At 41.5% G+C, this 21,021-nt stretch overlaps 2 protein-coding genes across 2 annotated transcripts in view; both read right to left on the reverse strand.

Annotated features, from left to right (window-relative positions):
* DNAAF2 (dynein axonemal assembly factor 2) overlaps positions 1–351 on the reverse strand; it is an 11,339-nt gene extending 10,988 nt beyond the window's left edge. Inside the window, exon 1 of the mRNA XM_019616147.2 lies at positions 30–351. Within this exon, the coding sequence (XP_019471692.1) occupies positions 30–266 (237 nt within the window). The 5' untranslated portion in view covers positions 267–351. The remainder of the gene's footprint in view (positions 1–29) is intronic.
* A 476-nt stretch (positions 352–827) lies between these two features.
* Positions 828–20,033, reverse strand: POLE2 (DNA polymerase epsilon 2, accessory subunit). The gene is made up of 18 exons (XM_031553752.1): positions 19,626–20,033; positions 17,434–17,509; positions 15,530–15,607; positions 14,204–14,297; positions 12,518–12,592; positions 11,240–11,323; positions 10,736–10,792; positions 10,358–10,406; positions 9,234–9,306; positions 8,108–8,280; positions 5,428–5,517; positions 5,194–5,248; positions 4,170–4,229; positions 3,996–4,073; positions 3,471–3,579; positions 2,021–2,197; positions 1,763–1,830; positions 828–988 (listed from the first exon to the last, which is right to left on the reverse strand). Exons 2-18 carry the CDS (start codon positions 17,496–17,498, stop codon positions 970–972), a joined length of 1,404 nt encoding a protein of 467 aa, XP_031409612.1. The 5' UTR covers positions 17,499–17,509; positions 19,626–20,033; the 3' UTR covers positions 828–969.
* Positions 20,034–21,021: the final 988 nt, after the last annotated feature.

The following is a 21,021-nucleotide window of genomic DNA, read 5'->3' on the forward strand; positions in this document are numbered from 1 at the left end:
ATGTTGAGGTAGCAGCGGCGGGAACCGGCCTGGCTGGTGCGCAGCACGTAGCCCGGCGTCGGGTGGATGAAGCGCACCTCCACGCCGCGCTCCCGCTCCAGAGCCGTCACCTCCTCCTCGTACAGCCGCCGCTGCTCCGGGTCGGCCAGCTCCGCCGCATACTCGGCGAACAGCGCCCGGAACCGCTCGTCGCGGAAGGCCCGCTGCAGCCGCTCCGCTTCCTCGGAGCTCAGCTCCAGCTCCTCCAGCCGCCCCGGGCCCGCCATGGCCGCACCGGTTGCTGTGGAGACGGGTAAACAAGATGGCGGCTCTGTGCCTGCCGAGCGCGTTGCTATGGCGACGATAAACAAGATGGCGGCACCTTTTTTGTTGCCATAGTGACACTAAACAAGATGGCGTTGGCGCCGTCGGCCCGTTGCTATGGCGACGCCGAGCAAGATGGCGCCCCAGCGAGCCACTACAACTGCTGCAGGCTACACCACATATAGAAATTAGCACTGCCACGTCCTGACGCATGAATTTTAAACGACCTTACCCCTGTTCCTTTTCGCCTCTTCCTGGCTGTGTAACACTATCCCCTGCCAGCACTAATCAGCCCCTGGCTAATCTGCCTTATGCCTTTCCTGCCCCAAGACAAATCCCAGCCTGTGCTGCCCTTCCTGTGGGTAGCAGAGAACTAGCTCTCAGTTCAGCTCAGCAAGGGAAAAACAGTTCTCCCTCTTCTTCACTTCCTTTCTAAAAGATATCTATTTCCTATACATGCCCTTGCTTCTTCCAGGTGCCTTCTTTTCTTGTGCTGTGGAAATTAATTTTATCTAAACGCAGCATATTTTTGTGTAAAAAGTTTATTTTTGTACAAAATAAGCTTGGCTTTGACATTTATTATGAACAGCCTGCAAAACATCATAAAATCAATCCATCTAAACGAGTGCTGCAGTTGGCCTCACAAAGGCTTGGTCTTGTAGAAAGTCAGAGACCCTGAAGCTTGCTGAAAATACCAAACAAAAGAAAGGTTTAGTCAAAAGAAATGTCACATTACTCTATTCTATGATCTTTGAAAGACTTCATAATGTTTTGATCTATCTAAAGACCTAAAACATCTCCTGGTACGATTATTTCTGTATTCAAGTAAAGATTACACAGATCTATTATCTCTTATGTAGATGTCAAAAAGTTGCTGCAACAAGACATGAAATTGAATCAGAGGCAGACAAGACAAATAGCAATTTTCCTATTTGGTTCTACCACTGTTATTTCAAAGAGATGGAAATTTTTAGCGCAGTTGTAAATATTTTGATACTGTTTCGTTTTGTGTTTTTCTGGTTTTGCAACTGGTTTGTTTTTTTCCAGCTGTTGAAAGACCACAGTAAGAATGAATAAGCACACATGTAAAATACATGAAATCAGAGCATAAAAGTGGCTTTTGAGTTTGATTATGATCACAAAATGAACCAAAAATCATTTCTAAGTGTGATTAACCCATGCAACAAGTATAATGTTCAGAAACAAACCTGTTTCCCAGCTGGGTCTCAGTTACTGAAAATCATTTGAATACTATAATCTATGTTTCCATTTACTTTTGGATCACATTTCTCATCACTGTTTCCTGACCATAACTTCTGAATGTCTTATTTTAGGTCTAGGCTTCTGAATTTCTTACACTGCTGCATTAACTGCTAGAACATTCGTTCTGTTTATATAATTGCTTTTCTGTATTCCTCCTGATAACTAGAAAGTCAGCAAATAAAATGAATATATTTACCTGTCTTCAACTGTCTTGTTGGAGGGGTAGAATACCTTGAAAGAAAACCCACTCCTTGGAAAAGAACCCTGTGAAGAAAAATACACCACAAATGTGTAAGCACAACGCTGTACAGATGGTAAGAGACACACCCATATGTAACTGCATTCCCTTTGGCAACTGACCCATCATTAATTTTCCTGCTATTTTAATAAAGCTATTTATGAATTCAAGGTTGTTTGTACAAGTCTTATTCTGTAAAGTGTGAGGAAATCTTACAGGATTTATGCAAAGACAGTCAGTGTTGGTGACAGTGAAGGGGTCGTATTTATCCGCAATGACGAGCATATCTGGCACAGGATAGACCCTCAGGGCGTAGTCGTAGGCCCAGTACACAGGGCTGACATACAGTGGAAGTGGTGTCAGGTGTCCTTGTGATAATATGGTCTTTACAAACTGCAAGATAAACACAGAGAGTTCTGAACCATATTCTATAAGTCAGTCTCATTCCTACAAATGTCCTGCCTATAGAGAAGTTTTGAATCTGGAAATATTTTTCATGCATCTTGCTCCCTCTGGTTAGTGGGGCTTTCTATAGCAAAGCAGTGATTTCACTACAACAGCTAGCTGCTGATTTGTTTTGTTTTATTTTTTAATACACAAACTGCAAAATCTGCTCATCTGTTTCTCCAGACCAAAAGGTACCAACACTGCCATAGATTTTCTGTATGTGTTTAGCCTTTGGTTCTTTCTTTTATTCCTCAGGGCTTTTCTTGCAATACCAGTTAACCACAAGACCCACACTTTACAGTCTTTACTTTGAATTTGTGTTTTTGATTCCTAAGTGATACCTGCTGAGTAACTGCTCCCCTTGTAATTCCCATTTTCATCTGGCAGAATTCAGGAATCCCTGTATGAGTAAATCAAGGTTTATAGCATACACACATGTATGCAAAAATGCACATTGAGAACAGGTGCGTCAGTATCCACAACAGGGTTCTCTCTGCACACAAAGAATCTGAGCATTGCTGTGATGGAGAGAAGGAAGAGTTAACAGGAAGTTTCCAAGTCAAACAAATTAAAAACAAACAAACAAAAAAAACCTATAAAATAAATAGAAACAGACTCCATCCATCACAGCAATGAGCCAGTATTGTCTAGATCATTCTCATTCACTTATATCAGTAAGTCTCATCAACTGCCGTGCACTCATTAACTAGAATCAGAGTGCTATGTCTATGTATCAAAAGCAGGATTAAGACTTCAAATGAAAAGGCAGATGAAGCAGGTGACCTTTTGAAAAAGTGACGTGCTGCTTTACTGCAAATGTCACTGGTTAATTGATCAAATCTTAGAAAGGTAACTTGTATTAAGCTTTGCCCTTAGGAATCAATGTTTAGTGGTACAACGTTCATTGCTGGTGCATACACACCAACAGCCAGCTGCTAGGAAGTTCTGAGTTCCAGGACAACTGCAATAGGACAGTCAGAACGACTTGATGTCATCAACAAGCATCCTGGTTTCAGTTATCTGCTATCAAGAAATAAATGCAAGCAATACTACTACATGCATAGATCCCTCCTCACAACTCTTTCAAGAAACCTGGTTACTCTAAGAAGTAAACATGTACCTCTGCAGGTCAGAGGCAGCCCAAATGTAGGTTTGCTGATCAAAAAAAAAAAAAAAATAGTAGTCAAGAACTTAACAAGAAGTGCTGAACACAACTCACGTGATTGGGAATGTCCATGCTGCTGCTAGGGAAGCGGACGCAGTTTCTGCACATTTTGTTTACCAAATCTTCACGGAAGATAATTATTTCTTGTGTGCAATATTGAATCCTAAATGAAAACATCAATGAAATTAAATGAATTACAATGAAATGCTAGCAGATGGAAAGATGTATTATAAAGTTAATTTTACTCTAATACAGCAAAATGAAAACACGCATTTCAATTAAAACAATACCTTCTCATCTTTGTTTCTCTCCCTCCAGATTCAGAAAAAAGATGTTTTTAAGTTTTTTTTTTATACTGAGTTAAGCTTCTAGCAGTACTTCCAAACCATTTTGTACAAGATGCGTCATCACTAACTTACTTCTATATTAATGTATTTTAAATTAGTTACAATTAATGTGAGGAATTCTCCTCATTTAAAAATGTTAAGACCACTACATCTGCACATAAACTAGTTGCTCAGTTAAAAAAAAAGAAGAAAAAAAAACAACATGAAAACTCTCAGTAAGTTAGACTGTTACCTGCAAGGATTTGTGGTGAAAACTGAAAATGGTACCAGCTGCCTGAATTCCTGAGTGATGTTTTCAGCCAGAGGAGGTCTAAAATAAGCAGCAACATGTGTATCAAACAAATTTCTTACTTTCTTTAACTATTTAATTCAAATTTTCAAAATGTAACAAGTGAAGCAAACTGACCGTGGTAAAACAGAGCCAGGACCAGGATCTTCAGGGCCAGGAACAAACACAAATCGACTACTGCAATAAGTTAAACACATTGCTTTCACATAAAATAATCCTAGAAGTATCTTACCATCGGTTATGTACTACCACAATTTCACAGATGAACACAAGTAACATATTCCATGGCAGAGAGACAGTTCCTTCAGGCCTTATGAACAACTTTAATCACAACTGAGTCATAAGGCTCATATCTATCCTGCATTGAAGTGGAAGAACTCATATTTAAGAAATGACTGCTCTGGGAGCCTACCCTAGGAACTAGCTCTGCTTCATGGCTACTGTTAGGAACTCAAAGGTGAGAAGCCAGAAAGGATAAGCCTGGCTGTCTCCCTGTTTTTCTTTCCTTTGTATATTCAAACATCTGTAGAAAGTATTTAGTTCTGGAGCTTCCACTGAATAGGGATACGAGAAAAAAAACAGATAAAGGATCCATCCCTCTTCAAGATGGTGTTGTTTTGCTCGACTCTCAAACTAACAGCTGTGGAGAACCATGCAGGCAAGAACAGGAAGGCAGAAACAAGAAACTCTGGGCAAGCAGTGTTTCAGATGACATTTCTCAGGGTTGGTACAGAAAGCCTGCAGCTGCTGCTAGCAGCATCAAGACCTGGACATCAGTTTATTAAGCAGTACTGCATTGTCAGATCCCTCCTGAATGCAAAGGAATTCCAGAGGAAAAAAGCCTCACTCAAATAGAGCTTCTGGAGAACTGTGGACCATGCTTAATCCATCTGGGAAATGCTCCCAAGAAGGGCAGGCTCACCTTTGCTGACTCAACGGGCAGCTTCCATGACCAAACTGCTGTAGCCAGAATCAATGCCTTACACAGATCCCCAAACAATCTTACAGGCCTGTAACCTGATTACAGCTGGCTCACAAAAATGGGAAAATGTGCTATCTGTTTGTTTCTTAAGTAATTAAAGCAAAATTTTCCAAAACAAGCACATTCCCCCTGCCACCCCCACAGCACTTCACTGTATACCTTTTATGAATGCTGGGATATTCACATATGATATCTGCAAGAGCCTTCAAGGAACCTAGAGCCAGAAAAAAAGTATGTATGAAGCAGCACTTGGTTAGAACAAAAACACACATGACACAGATCACTTGTACACTTCAGCACAGCAAAAACACTGCACTTCTTTTCTGCCTTCTTAAATAGTTTTACCATCTGTTTTAATTTAATGCTCAGGATTGACTGCAAAGAATTCCACACCTTTCAGAGACTGAATTTGGTTTTTTCCATATGGTGCAGATGAGAAATTTCCACAAAAGAAAAAGCAGGTTGGAGGAGCAGAGGAATAACCTGGGAAAACAAAGCACATGTGAGTGTAACATCCATCCACCTCAAGATCTTTCATCATTCAGCCTCCAGTCCATTTCATGAAAAACAAAAACCAAAACAGCACTTCAAGCTCTGCTTCTATTAATACCCCTAACTATTTTCTAGACACAGGCTTTAATTATTTACAGTTCCAACAACATTGTTTGTGTGTATACAACTAATCACTGACCCAGTCCCATAATTATACAACTAAAACCTATAATAATAATACATTCTTTCCTTGAAAAGAAAAATAGCAAGTAAGTAGCAATGGATTATTATTAATCTACATGCATTATTCAATTCAAAAGCTCTCCTAATATTTAACTCATTTTTTAGCATTATAAAGCAACAGCACTGCACGAGCATTTTAAGGATCTGATGAACCCTCACAGTAGCACTAATCACACATTGCTTTTCAGCAATGACTAAAAAAATAAACCCATTTGCCACCTCTAAAACAAAAATAAAACATCTACTCAGGTATTTGTTTCATGTTCCAGCTCACACTCCAGCTCCCTGGCCTGCAGCACCAGACTTGCATTTCCTTCACTATGTTACAAACCAGCGGGGGTAAACAGGATAGAATTGCTTATGGCAGGGAAATGGCTCAGCAGTATTTCTTCCTTGCTATTCCTCTCTGCTATTACTTTTAGTATACAATTAGGAGCTTTACCACTTGGCTATAAAATAAAAGTCTGAAAGTAGTAAACACAATATATGCATCTCTTCCAGCTTAGTATATTAACCTCCCTGACCAAAGGCCCTTTATTGCTTCAGCATTTGCAGTTTTAGCTCAGGCTTGGTTTGGATCAAGAATCTTGCCAACTCTCATCAAGATACAGAACTGGTTTCCTAACTTCATAGTTAACTACTTAACTTTTCAGTAGATATTATGACAATGCGTTCAATTTTCCTTAAGTGAATAGCAGTTTGGCACCCTTAATTTTATACTGCTTGTTTTTTAAAGCAGCTGCCCTCTCACACCTCCATTCTACCTAAGGCAGACAGGACAAGCTGTTCCAAAACTGTTCTGGAATACAAAGAAGCAATTCACAGATCTCACAGATGCTTGTTATCCAAATGTTGCCATCATTACTAATGTAATGATGCGTGGAAGAAACAGCCCATATTTTGAGAATAACTGACATTTTCCATTGGTAAAAAAAACAGAAAGTGTTCAAGAGAGACAAGAATGACAGAATGGCCAGGGTTGGAAGGGACCTCAAGGATCACGAAGCTCCAACCCCCCCCAAACCACAGGCAGGGCCACCAACCTCCACATCTCACAGCAGCCCAGGCTGCCCAGGGCCCCATCCAACCTGGCCTTGAACACCTCCAGGGATGGACGGGGCATCCACAGCCTCTCTGGGCAGCTGTTCCAGCACCTCACCACTCTCACAGCAAACAACTTCCCCCTCACATCCAACTGAAATCTGCCCTCCCTCAACTTCAAACCATTTCCCCTTGTCCTGCTGTTATCTCCCCTTTCCAAGAGTTGATTCCCCTCCTGTCTGTAGGCTCCCTTTAGGTACTGAAGGCTGCAATGAGGTCACCCCACAGCCTTCTCTTCTCCAGGCTGAACAAGCCCAGCTCCCTCATCCTGTCTTTGTAGGGGAGGTGCTGCAGCCCCCTGATCATCTTTGTGGCTCCTCTGGACCCTCTCCAACACCTCCCTGTCCTTCTTGTGCTGGGGGCTCCACACCTGGACACAGATGGGGCCTCACAAGGGCAGAGTAGAGAGGGACAATCACCTCCCTGTCCCTGCCAGCCACATCTCTTCTGATGGAGTAAAAAGTTTTCTTTAAACTAAGGCTAGGATGACTTTTTATGAACTTTCCTGTCAAAACACATAAAATGGCTACTGTCTAAAACAATATTGGTGCTAAAAGATTTATGAAAACCAAGTGACAGCTCACAAAAATATAATACAATCCAATTTATAAATCTGTTAGTGAAAGATTCAGAAGAAATAGAACAGCAAACACGAAATGCAAATAGCTATCGTTAAACTGCAGCAAGACCTCGCTGGCTTTATTGAGACTGGGGTTCAGAGGGTTCTGTAAAATATTGCCAGCAGCTGGGCTTATTGGTACTTTCTCAAAACTGAAATTCACTCAAAATACACAATAAACACAGTAAAAGGACTCTTGAAAATCGTTGCCCAACCTTTTCATTTAAATGCATACCTTTGAAAAAGGTACAAAACTCACTGTTTCACAGAAAAGCACATTCAGATCACAGTTAGCACCCCTGGGCAGAGCAGCTGTGCTGCCAGCCATACTGCATGGACAGTGATGCTCACGTGAGCAACCACAGGATGCAAGTAGAGAAAGCTGCATCAGCTTACAGCTCTCCAACACAGGTTTCCCATGGGATATTCCCTGTGTGGGCTCACCACAAGGCCAGAGCTCTCAGCCCACAGCAGGGAAGGGACACAGCCACAGCATTGGACCTTCTAGCTGTGTGTCTTGTCACACTTACCAGTGCCATCAGCAATGCTGCTAAGGATCAAGGGAGATGGTAAAAATTCTCTAAAACAAAGCTCAGAATCAAAACAGCCACCACCTACCTGAAAACATTGTATGCAGCTTTTCTAGTACTTCAGCTTGGTCCAGCCACACATCGGAAAGAAATACAAACATGGCATCCTCATTTTCATCCTCCAGCTGCTTCAGCTTTGCAGAAGCCTTTACTGAATTTGAGGAAGGACCTCCAAAGAAGTTTATATTCCCATAGAAGGCTCTACATTATTAAAATATTCATGTCAATTCTGTTCTCTTCTCAAATAATTACTAGTTTTGATTATGACTCACCTGAGTCATAATTATTAATTATTATTATTATGAATTATTATGAAAGGTAGCTCAAATCATATCCTTTATAATTTAGTAGCTGATGGAGAAATCAAGGAAAATAAATAGCAGTCACTTAGATATAAAGCATGGGCACTGCCCTGCCATAATTTCATAGATTATCTCAGGGTAATGTGTACCCAGGGTTCCCTCCCTCATTCATTCCCTGAGCAACATGGAGCTCCTTATTCCTATGTAATAGTTATTTAGTTTTGCAGTTCAGAAGTGGTTAGATCTCAGTGGTCATTAACATGCAGAACATGCAAGTCTCAGAACTGCCTCCTTAAAATCGTATTTCACAGAATCACAGAATGGCCTGGGTTGCAAAGGAGCACGATGCTCACCCAGTCCCAACCCCCTGCTGTGTGCAGGTCACCAACCAGCAGCCCAGGCTGCCCAGAGCCACATCCAGCCTGGCCTTGGATGCCTGCAGGGATGGGGCATCCACAGCCTCCTTGGGGCAACCTGTTCCAGTGCCTCACCACCCTCTGAGTGAAAAACTTCCTTCTCATATCCAACCCAAACCTCCCCTGTCTCAGTTTAAAACCATTCCCCTTGTCCTATCACCATCCACCCTCACAAACCCCCCCATTTATCCACTCCCTTCAAGCACTGAAGGCCACAATGAGGTCTCCCCAGAGCCTTCTCTTCTCCAAGCTAAACAATCCCATTTCCTTCAACCCTTCTTCACAGGAGAAGAAAGTATTTATTTTGAAATATCTGGGGAGGGAAAATAATAGCATACTTCAATGTCACAAAAATTATAAAATGATAATGAGCTTACTTGGAAACCTACAACAAAATACAAAGTCAGAGTGAGGCTGCTGAAAGTCAGTTTTATACCTAGTGGTAGCAGACGGCTCAGTAGGCGGAAATCCGAAAGCATTCACATGAAAAACTTCATCTTCATACCAACCTAAGACATTTTTGAACAACAAAATAACCTTTAGTTTTTGTAACAGCATCATACCCTAGACATTAGTCAGACAGTTGGCAGCTGTGCTGCTCAGTCCCAGCCTCCATCAATCCCTCTCTTGTGACAGCACCAGTCCCTGCACTGCTCAGCAGTGAACAGCAGCAGGGAACTATATGGCTGAAAAACGGGCTGTACAAGACACCAACTATTTTAGGCCTCGACCATTTCTTTGAATGGATTTACTGCATAGAATTCCCATACAGCCACATCATCTTCTCAATCCAACTGAGTAAGAATATAGGGAAACAACAATCATTTTCACTGGCTCTGCCCCTGAAGGGTCTGCATCAAACTGCACCCTTTCTTGAGAACTGTCATCTCTTAAAAGAAGTGACAGAGTGGTACTCAATCCCCACTTGTGCTTCTCTTCTACTTAGCATATTTCATAAATTTTAAACATAAAACACATTAACAGAATGCACAGAGCAATGTCCCACAAACAGCAATGTCCATCACTGCACATCTAAGGCTCCAAAACTACACACCGTCTTAATGAGAAGCCTCTGAAAAACTGAGGCTTTGACAACACAAAGCAGTATTTTCTTTTTATTCACAGAGTCATCGAATCATAGAATGGCCTGGGTTGAGAAGAACCACAATGGTCATCTAGTTCCAACCCTCCTGCTGAGTGCAGGGTCCCCAACCACCAGACCAGGCTGTTCAGTTATTCTAGTCCACATTCTTCTTCTGGTCATATCTTCTCCAAGCATGCTGTATACAGTCTAACTAAGGCCAACTCCCAACACTGTTGTGGCTTCTCTCACCTCACTGACATCACTGAAAAGCATAGAGTGTCATGGAGTTCTGCCTCAAGAGCTTGAAATAACACGAAAGACTTAGGGCCAAAATTCTCAGTCACAAGCCCAGCTCATGGTCAAGCCTCACCAAGATCAGACTTCTCTTTTTAGCCACATTTGGCAAATGCCTAACTGCAGCAAAAGCCACCTGCAGAATAATTCATTCCAAGTTAAAAAAAAGAAGTCTGCTTTACCTTCTGCCAAAACGAAGCATGATTCGGTATATAAACCACTGTGGAACTGGTGAAGAAAGGTTAAGAAATATATTTTTCTTAGATCAGGACTCTTACACTGATTCTGTAGCCAAAGTTTACTTTTCAGCCAGCTTAATACAAACAGCACAGGAACAGGAACACACTCTATTTCCACTAGCAGGGATACTATCCTTGTCCTTCAAAAGGGCACTGAGCTCCAGCAACCATGAAACTTGTAAAAGAAAGAAAAAGATGGAGCTGCAACTTGCAGCTCTCTATACATAACTCTTAATGGTCAATATGGATTTGTTATTCAAATTGAGCATCCTCAGACCTACAGGAAATTTACTCAACTCTTAGATCATAAATAAAGGATATTGCTTGACTAAGGTCTAGCTGGACAACTCCTGTAGGGTCTTCTAGGAAATACTTCCCCTAAAAAAAACAGGATTAATTAATGAAGCAAAGGATATCCAGACATGTAAATGCTTTAATCACAAACATTTACCAGTCAGCATTTATAAACAGTTTAGTGAAGTGTTATATTATATGCTTGGAGCACAAATGTGGAACTGAAAGCAATGTAGTTTATGTTAGCACCTTCCCTCAGGCACTCCATTAGTGTATTCCTCCCCTTAGTCACAGGCCAATGCAGTGCTAGTGCAACACAGTGATTGGAGGCCCCAGCATTTCAGTAAGGAGCACACCCAGAAAATGTAGACTTCTTTTTAAGGAATGAGTCTTGCACCATGGACACCGATGGCAGTTCTGTCACCAGCTTACACAGGAGGACAAGGTGCTGATTGAGCCTTCTCATTTCCTAATATATTCTAGTGCTGAATGAATGGTGATCTAGACAATCCACAGTAAACAGCAACTTACCTCCTTAAGCTGAGTTATCATCCCAAGGACAATCACTTCCCCCACTTTCACTGTATTGCCCAGCAGTGTTTCTACTGTTTTAAGCTGGAACCAAAGGCAAAGAATCATGTCAGATTAACTCCAGGTCTCCAAAATAGCTTTTCTGAAGCAAGCAAGACAAAGTATCGGACAGCATATACAAATATTCTTGCATAAATACACAAACAAGCTAGGACAGAATTCAGGCTCATTAGAAAATCAGGGACACATTTATGAATGTCAAATGTAGCAGACTTGAGGGAAATATTTCCAATAATGGCTGCCAGCACAAAGAAGTGCTTAGCAAGTAAATATTTGTTGTTGTTCTTTTGCTTACAAAAGCATTAAAACTGAAAAGAACAAGTGGCAATTTCTGCTCTTGCATATGAATGTCAATTTTAGTAATTGGATCTTCAGCAGGATCCGATCTGAACCACAGGGCAGATCTGAATCTCCGCCCAGGCTAAAACACTAATTATTTTTGCTGAGGAGCCTTAGATGGATGACAGAATACTCCCGAGTAACATCAGTGATAGCACACAGCAGGCTGTCTGCGTTCTCTGGACAAACTCATTTTGGTCTGCCAAGATGCAGTTAAGGGAGACAATCCTCCTGGAACATCAGCATAAACAATAGATGCTCTTGGCACTGTTGACAGGAGAACAGGAAGCTGTCAAGAGAGAAAGATGCCTACAAAGCCTGCGTGGAGATGCAAGCTCAACTCAGCTAAGGTCACTTGTTTTTTTCCTAAAAGATGGCATGCTCTCAACAAGCAGAAACAGGCAAGCTGTTCAAAACAAAACCTGTTTGGTACCAAGAGACACATGCATACATTTTTCTTTTAAATATGTAATAATTACATCACATCAGAAGAGCATTTAATATGAGAAAACTGAGATGGAAACAGAACAAACTCAGGTTGTGAACTTATTGAACCAAAGGTTTGTGAACCTGGTGCTAATAAAAGAAAGAAGAAAAATATTCTCAAGTTAAAGGGAAAAAAAGTGTAAAGCTGAGCAGTTAATGTATTTCCACCTTGGGAAGCTGCATTTCTCATGCACTTCATAGCTGTTTTATAAGCAGCTTGGTCATCATGCTGATGTAAGGCACATAACTGCCATTTTGACACACAAACTAAAAATGATAGAAAAAACCTCATTTCCATTGATCACCCATATTAGATGGAAAAATAAGGTGTCACTGTGCATTAAAGCACAACACCAAGAACAGTTCCCTTTGCAAGAAATAAAGACTTTTTACCTGGAATTTGCTCCTACTGTCATCAGGATGAACGACGACTGCTGCAGGTGTAAACAGCTCATGTCTGTGAGTCCTCTGCAGAAACCAAAATTGAAGTAATATAGTTTAAAAAAAAAAGAAGTGCTGTCAAAAAGTCAGTTCATTACAACTACCATACAAAATAGTTTGTGAAGTTCTCTCACTCTATTTTATCCAGCAACATTTGACATGTTTTTGCACAACCAGGTCAGTGGACAATAATTTGCTTCTAAGAAATAGATTCACATTGGACTATAAAACTAAGCCCAAGAAGTAACTGCATGTGTAATGTATTTCTGACTACCTGGAGGAAAGCAGTGAGACAGCAAGGGAAACTGTATGAAATGCTGGCTATGTAGAAGAGGGCAGGTTCTCTCTTCAGGGCAGGCCTATTAAAAGCAAATACTTTTTTTTGTTGTTTCGTGTTTGAGGTCTTTTTTTACAAACAGGGACAAGCTACAGTAAAACTAAAGTGCAGAGCATGTAGAAAATACACTGTAGAAATTTTCACTTCTTTCAGTGCTTTTCATGCAGTCTAAATACCTCTCCTTGGAACAAACTCATTGCTACCAGCCCATGTACCACATGCAGGAATTAATTCTAGCAGCTTTCACTAGCAACCTGAACATTCACTCTTCTGGAGGTCACAAAGAAGTAAACTTAACATATTGTTTGTATGGACTAAATCTTTACCTAGTGGTTAACTGGCTTCCAGGTTAGAGGCTCCCAAACTGCAGTATATACACTCCCAGCAGCAGCACTCTTTGGAAGATGGAGTTGCTGGTGCCTGGGATATGTAACCCTGGGCCAAAGATCAAGCTAGTCACGGTGGGGTGGCACAGCAAAAAGCCGGGCTCACTGCCTGCCTCCTGGTGGTTCACTGGGGTTGGGGCTGCGCAGAGGTATAATGGTTCTGCACAGAACCTGGTAGCACATGGGATGATCTGTGTTGTGCATCTCTTAGAGCAGACACCTCACAAACAATTAACAAGTCATCATGTCAGCCATTCACTCCCTGACCTCATACTGCTCATGCCAGATGGCGGGGCAAAGCACAGCACGGTTACACTTCAATGTGTGGGGAGAGTGGATGGAAGGAAAGAACTGAGTTGAGGTCCTGCTCAGAGATGAGCCCATAGGCTGACTCTGAGCTGAGTGCACAAGACTGTGCAGGGTCACCACCACCTAGAGATGCTGTCAATACCTGTGGCTGCCAACACCACAGCAGTGCAAAGCCAGTCTGCTGGGGAACTCTGCTCAGGAGCTGCTCACAACAGGGAACAGGGCACAACTGCCACCATGAGATGACAAAGCGTGGCTGGCTCCTGCTGAGCATTCTGATAACTGGAAAATGAATAACTGAAATAAGGCAGAAGCAAATATCAATGCTTCAAGAAGAGGCTGAATGAGAGCTTCCCAGGGTTTCAGGTTTGTATTATCTCAACAAGCACTAGGTACAATGACAGGCTATCAAACACAGGAGAGACAGGAGGAAGACACACATACAATAGAAAGCCTGCTCTTATGACATGATGCTAAAATGCTCAAACACATGCATCCATCACGCTGCACGGTGTCAGTTGAGAAGACTATACCTGTATTTAGCAGCAAAAAAGAAAAAGCATTTTGTTTATGTGTTTTGTTAAACAAAGCAAAACCGTTTCTGACCTGTTGTAAGATGGAGTAACGTTCACGAAACAACTCTGCTTTATCTCTGGCAGTTCCAAATAAATTTGGTACAGGAAAGTTGGTCATTGACAGACTGCAAGAAGTTCAACAAAATCAAGATTAAAAAAGGTACATTCTACACACAGAAATTACTTATTGATCTAAAAGGTGTCTGCAAAAGCTATAGTGCTACTGCATAATATATTTAGGCAATGAGTAAGATTTCTGCTAGGGCCCCCGTGTTTCTGTTTTTGAAAGCTACATCAATTTAATTTTCCTCTACATCACAGATCTCAAGACCTGTATTTCCACATGAACAGGACTTTGCAGAAGTCCATTCTTTAAAAGCAGTTATGCCTAATAAGTGACCGTGAACAAGTACAGTTTCTTCCCTTTGATGAGCAGAACATCTTCATGGGGTTCTCTGCTTCTGATAGCCTAAAAAGCTAGATGGCACTGGAATTAACCTCCTCCTGCAGACACACAGAATGTTGTTGCTGACTGGCAGATTCATGAACCAAGACTAGAAAATGACATTACATGAAGGTCATTGTAATGCCTCACAACAAACATAACTATCAATTTCTCAGCTAACAACACCTGCAGCTTTGTAAAAGTACAGCCTCTATTGGGCTCAGCAGTCTGGGCTGCTTGCTGTTAATGTAAATTCTTCAGTGAATGTAAATGTTCTAGCAGAACATTTGTAACCAATTCCTCCAACAACTTCTTTCTTTTTCCATCCTGGAGGATCACCGCTTGCTCCATTTTTTCTTTTTTAAACATACTATAGCTCTCTTTAGAAATGCCCCACAGCTACAGGACATTGCAAGCTACAGTCTAGGAAATAAATACAGACAACAGAGACACCAAATTTACTGGAAAAAAATCCAAGAGCCAAATACAGAAAGCAAAAATGTAATCATTACATTTTTAGTGATGTATGCCCTTAGCCTTACTGTCTCTTGTATTCCTTAAATGGCATTAACACAGCTGGCACATTGTGTGATAAATACTTGAGTTTCAGAGCTAGTCGGATCACAGGCAGCACAGAATACACTGTCACAGAAGACAGAGATGGCCATTTCAGCTCCATCCTACAAAGTGGGGAGAAACCCAGTGGCACATTTATTAATGAGCCAGCATTTATCATAGCCTCTGTAGAGTCAGTCAGGCTTTGAGAAACAAAATTATCTTACTTTCTCACATGAGCTTGAGATGAGTGAACCCAAGAGGGAAAGAACAGAACAGAGACTTCTTAGACATACAGAAATACAGGCTATCTCTTAAAACAAGGAGCAGCTGAAGCTTAAAATATGCACGACTTACGGTAGAAATCTCTTTCTTTCTGAACTGTAAATGTAGCGTGGAATATCAAAGGCTCCAATAATGTTGAAAACATTTTCTCTGAAATGAGAATTTATTTACAGCGTTAACTGAGGTGGAACTAACAAACAACAAGGAGAGAAAATAATTAAACAAACATTTTAAAGAGAAGTCTGTTTGTTTCGTTCTCTATTACCCTGTGTTACCACTGTATCTCCTGCTCCACTCTACCCACTGGCTACTGAAGCACCTTCTAATTAAAAAACAAAAGGAACTTCACTTGGAAAAAGATGTATCTCTGTGTTATTTCTATTATTATCCTCTGGTAACTTTTTTGAGAACAGAACAGTCTTGGCATGCTTTATGTGAATAGGTATAAACTTACACAAATCTTCAAATCATTTACTGAGTTGATAGCTCCTATCACATGTACTGGTACTGTTCTCTTTGATATCTCCATTACTCTCTTACACTAAGAGCATCAAATTGATTAGAATAGATAAAAATTTTTCCATGAACCCTCGCTGTGGTTTACAAGCACAGGACAACAATCACTGCCTATCAGATAATGGTGTCTTGGACTTCATTTGTATTTCATACAAAACTTTATCCCCAAGCTTCCTGCACTGTAATTTAAAAGTTTGAGAGGCATGAGTGACCTGTGAAGTATTCCTTTCAGGCCTCTGCACTGAGAACCTGTGCAGTCACAGAATCACAGAATCACAGAATGGCCCGGGTTGGAAGGGACCTCAAGGATCACGAAGCTCCAACCCCCCCAAACCACAGGCAGGGCCACCAACCTCCACATCTCACAGCAGCCCAGGCTGCCCAGGGCCCCATCCAACCTGGCCTTGAACACCTCCAGGGATGGACGGGGCATCCACAGCCTCTCTGGGCAGCTCTTCCAGCACCTCACCACTCTCACAGCAAACAACTTCCCCCTCACATCCAACTGAAATCTGCCCTCCCTCAACTTTAAACCATTTCCCCTTGTCCTGCTGTTATCTCCCCTTTCCAAGAGCTGATTCCCCTCCTGTCTGCAGGCTCCCTTTAGGTACTGAAAGGCTGCCATTAGCCTTCTCTTCTCCAGGCTGAACAAGCCCAGCTCCCTCAGCCTGGCAGGAGCAAAAAAAGCATTTAAATATATGAAGTGACATAAGAAAAAGTCACATTGAAACCACCAGCATTATAAAGGTTCCAATGACTAGGAGAAAAGTCAAAAATAAGTAAATTTGCTTCACACTGAGAAACTGTGGGATCACAGTATCTGACATGCCTAACAAACCATTTATTTTCATGATTTGCATTACGATGTCAATACACAAGGCAAACACTGAAGAAAACACATTCATCACAATCACAAATAAAACTCTCAGAAGCTCAAGTAATTGTTCTCTGCTTTGTTATCACAGAGTGAAAATCAATCACAGTTTTCCAAATAACAGCCCTGCTAGACAAAAAAAAAAAACACACAAAAAAGCAGAAAGCAGCACCCTGAAGGAAAACTTTTCCAAGTGCTATCTTATGAAAGTCACAAAATCAGCCTCATATAATTTTCATCTGGAGAAAAGGAAATAAAGAAATGAACAGAAGTAACAAGTTCCCTATTGGTTTATTTCATTGGTTAATATTCAATCTGTGTCACTTGTAACACATAACCACGTAATTTTAATTCCAGAATGTCGGCATTATATTTAGAATCCCCCAGAGGACTATCCATGAGAACCAATTTTCTAAGAAGGAACATTACCAACCTTCCAAGGCAGCATCAGGAAGACAAAGCACAAAGCAATTACTGGCATGTGTAGCACTGCTGGAAACGCCTGACATTTATTTCCCAATCAGAAATAAAGGAATGCATACCAACTCCCATAAACATCAAATAAAAAGAAATAATGTCACTGTACATTGTTTCATCTGACGCTTGGCTACATTCTTGGACAGCTGCTTCCACCGTGGGCAGTTCGATCATATTAGTTGACACTGGAAAGAAAATTTCAAAGAGTTAGAAGTGCAGCATATTGGAGAGTGGTAAGAAAGCGTGGAGGTCTCATACACTTTACAAGAAATGGTTGAGCCTTCTCTACTACACAAAAAAGCATATTTTCAAATAGGTAACAACACACAGGATGGATCACTTAGTATTCTTACCAGTAGAAAGCAAAAAATTAAGCCACGCTCATATTGTGCCCACCATTGATTCACTAAACATGGACAGCAAGACAATTATAGCTTATGCAAAGCTGCCAAATATACTACAAATGTGTTAGATGAGAACTTTCACATTCTGAAGGTTAATTTTATTCCAGAACATTATCGCACAGATTGCTGTCATAAATAAGTATTCAAACAGTTTAGCACAATCTTGGAGACAGGCACATTGTTGCCTTCATAGATGTTAAACTGATAATTGAAATTCAAAAACATTTCTAAACATGAACGTGTTGTTGAATTTGAGAGGGACACCAAGGCATGGATTCACAAAAGGATTTGGTCAGTGCTGCCAAGCCTGACTGCTGGAGTTGCTGACTCAGGAAACAAAATCACAACTCATGTAAGACAGTGCTGAAGAGCAGGAGGGGCACCAGGTGAGCCACCAGGAATCACGGGGGATATCAGCACATCCAAATTGTGGCGTCAAGCAACTTACAGTCATTAGCTGGATAACACTGGTATTTATAGCACAAAATCCCACCTTGTACAAAAACCAGCGTTAGCAAAAACAACCACAGGTACTACATTGGCCCTGGAGCTTCTTGTACTGATTTAGAACTGCTCAAAAATGTGCACGTGTGAATTTGTACCAGCAGACTTCACACTAGGTGAGGACCAGCTCTTCAAACTGCTTTGGCTCCCTATCTGATCAGCTGTGTTTTCCAATGGCTAGTGTAAGAACGTAAAGTTGTAACTTCTGTTGTTGCTACTCTATAGATAAAGCAATCAAATGTCCACATTTTATTTAACCTGCTTTAAATAGGAAAGCTGAGAATGTTTCCTGAACTAACATTTATATGGGATTGAATCTCCTCAGCCAAAAAAACTGGTCAGGTTTCCTCATGAGCTCAGATTATTAAACACACGAGCATGTTAGGCATCAGTGCCACCCCCTTCAGCCATGTTCTTTAGGTAAGGATGTGACAACTCCTGTGTTTTGTGGCCCACAATTAGGGACACTGTGCCTGAGGACAGTTTAAGCAGGAAATGGTACCCAAAGAAAAGGATGCCAGGATGACAGAGTTTCAGACATGCTCAGAATTACAGGAGTTGTGGGAATGCTACCAGCAACAGCTCAACTCATAGAGTGTCTCATGCATAAACAGGGTTTTCCAGGAGTTTTCTGGATTCATTTTTGGATTCAGTCATTTATGATATCTGACGCATTTTCATACATCAAGGATGTACAGCTCATCCATTGCTGTAGTGCCCCAATTGTTAGCAGCACCTTCAGCCCAACATTACTACAAGATCAGTCAGCATAACAGAACGTCAGCATCTGCCCTGAGCAAACATTCAGAGAACATTCAGATGTTAAACTCCTTCCATAGCTGCTTTAAGCAAACGTGCTGGATTATTGCAGCACATGTACCTGCCTCTCCACTTGAATGCAAATGCAGTGACCTCTGGTCAAAGGGAGGTAACTGTTCCCTTCTCACAGATACAGTGAGGCTCTGAAAATTACAGCTGTCAACAACATTAATATTTCTCTGGACCTGGGCTACAGAATAACAAGTGAACTAACTTCTTGCTATTTCTTTGGTTTATTTGCGCATTTTAGATGACAGTTTCAGATGCAAAGATGCCCACGCAAACTCAGCTAGGAGCTTTTAGTAGCTGGCAGTGAAGAATTTCACTACTCTTGGAATCCAAAAGTCAGGAGCTACCAACTTGCCAACTTTTCAAACAACAAAGTGACACTGACTTTTGCTGACATTACAAACTTCAGTATTTAACAAAACAAAATGTCAACAAATACATCTATCTTGATCAACCTCCTAGACCAGAGTGACACTGTAGTGCATAAGTTGTCAGTAACTCTGTCTAAATAACACTGTAAGTGCAAGATAATCTTAGCAAGCTTAGGAAAAAAGTGTTTACTTACAAGGCTGTTTTTCAACAGCATCGATGATTCTGTCAATTACATCCTCAAACTCTTCTTCATTGAGGGACTGAAGAGTTTCAGTGAGATATTTTACAGCTTCCCTAATGTCAACAAAGAAAGTTAGCTCAAAAAGCAATTAATATTCAGTAAACTTCATATGAACTGTGTCAGTTTTGGCAGATGTGCATACAATCATTAAATGCCTTGTGATTAAAAAAGTAGAAACTATTAGAACTGATTTATTTTTTTTTAAACTTGTGCCCACTGCCTCTTGTCCTGTCACAGTGTGTTGTTGAGAAGTCCCTCCTCCTTCTTCCTAATTACTTTTAAACAAGACTGGAATTAGATTCCTCTGAGCCCTTCCTTCTTGAGGCTGAACAAACCCAAATCCTTTGCATTTTTCCACATGCCAAGGTCAGGCTGGACGGAGTTGAGCACCTGATGGAGCTGTTGGAGTCCCTGTTCATTGCAGGGGAATTGGACCAGATGACCTTAAGTCCATTTCGACTCAAACAATTCTATAACTCTAAATTCTCCAACTTTGTAATTACCTTGGTGGTCTTCCACAGGGCCCTCCCTAATTTTTCAATATCTCTTTTGAACCAAGGAGACTAAAACCAGACCTTTTTTTGCTGCCTCTAACACCTTGTCTGTGCTGTGGCTCCTTCTCTCCACAAGTCCCTTTTGGACAGCTAGATCACCTGCATCTTCCATCCCAAGAGCTGAGGCAGAGCTGGCTCATCCCTCAGGTACTGCAAGCCCATGCTAGCCCCAACAGCCTTCTGCAGGATTCACTCCACTTTATCAGTAGCTCTGATACTGGAGCCATTGCAGAATCACAGAATCATTTAATGTTGGAAAAGCCCTCTAAGATCCCCAAGCCCAACTTATCCTCACCGTGTCCATTAAGCCACGTCCCTCAGTATCACACATTCTAAATAAAATGAGAATTACAAATCCACTTCTTCCCTCATCCTTAGAATACACTCTTGCAGTTAAAGATAACGATTTTCTTATTACCATCATCTGCCAGACAATCAAACTGGCATCTCGGTTAACAGCCCGACCTTCGCATTGCCGTTTAACAGCAGGCTCGGGGCTCGGTCTCCTAATGAAATAGCCAGGACCTCGCTCAAAACAATCACAATCTATTCACATCAGATACAAAGCAGAGCTAATATTATGCAGAATCTTCAAAGGCGAAATACGAGTATCGACTTAACAACGCGGCAGCTCATCGGAGAGGGGACGGAGGGGAGCTTTTAGGCAGCTTTCGGCGCTCCCTAGACCCGAGCCACGGGAGGAGGTGGACGGAAGAGGCCTACGGCAGGGCAGGAGGCGTTCGGGCAGCCCGAGAGGAGCCTCCGAGCCCGGCCTAGGCCTGCAGCCGCCTTCG

Source organism: Meleagris gallopavo, chromosome 5, assembly GCF_000146605.3.
Source record: "Meleagris gallopavo isolate NT-WF06-2002-E0010 breed Aviagen turkey brand Nicholas breeding stock chromosome 5, Turkey_5.1, whole genome shotgun sequence".
In the NCBI taxonomy this organism is placed as follows: domain Eukaryota; kingdom Metazoa; phylum Chordata; class Aves; order Galliformes; family Phasianidae; genus Meleagris; species Meleagris gallopavo.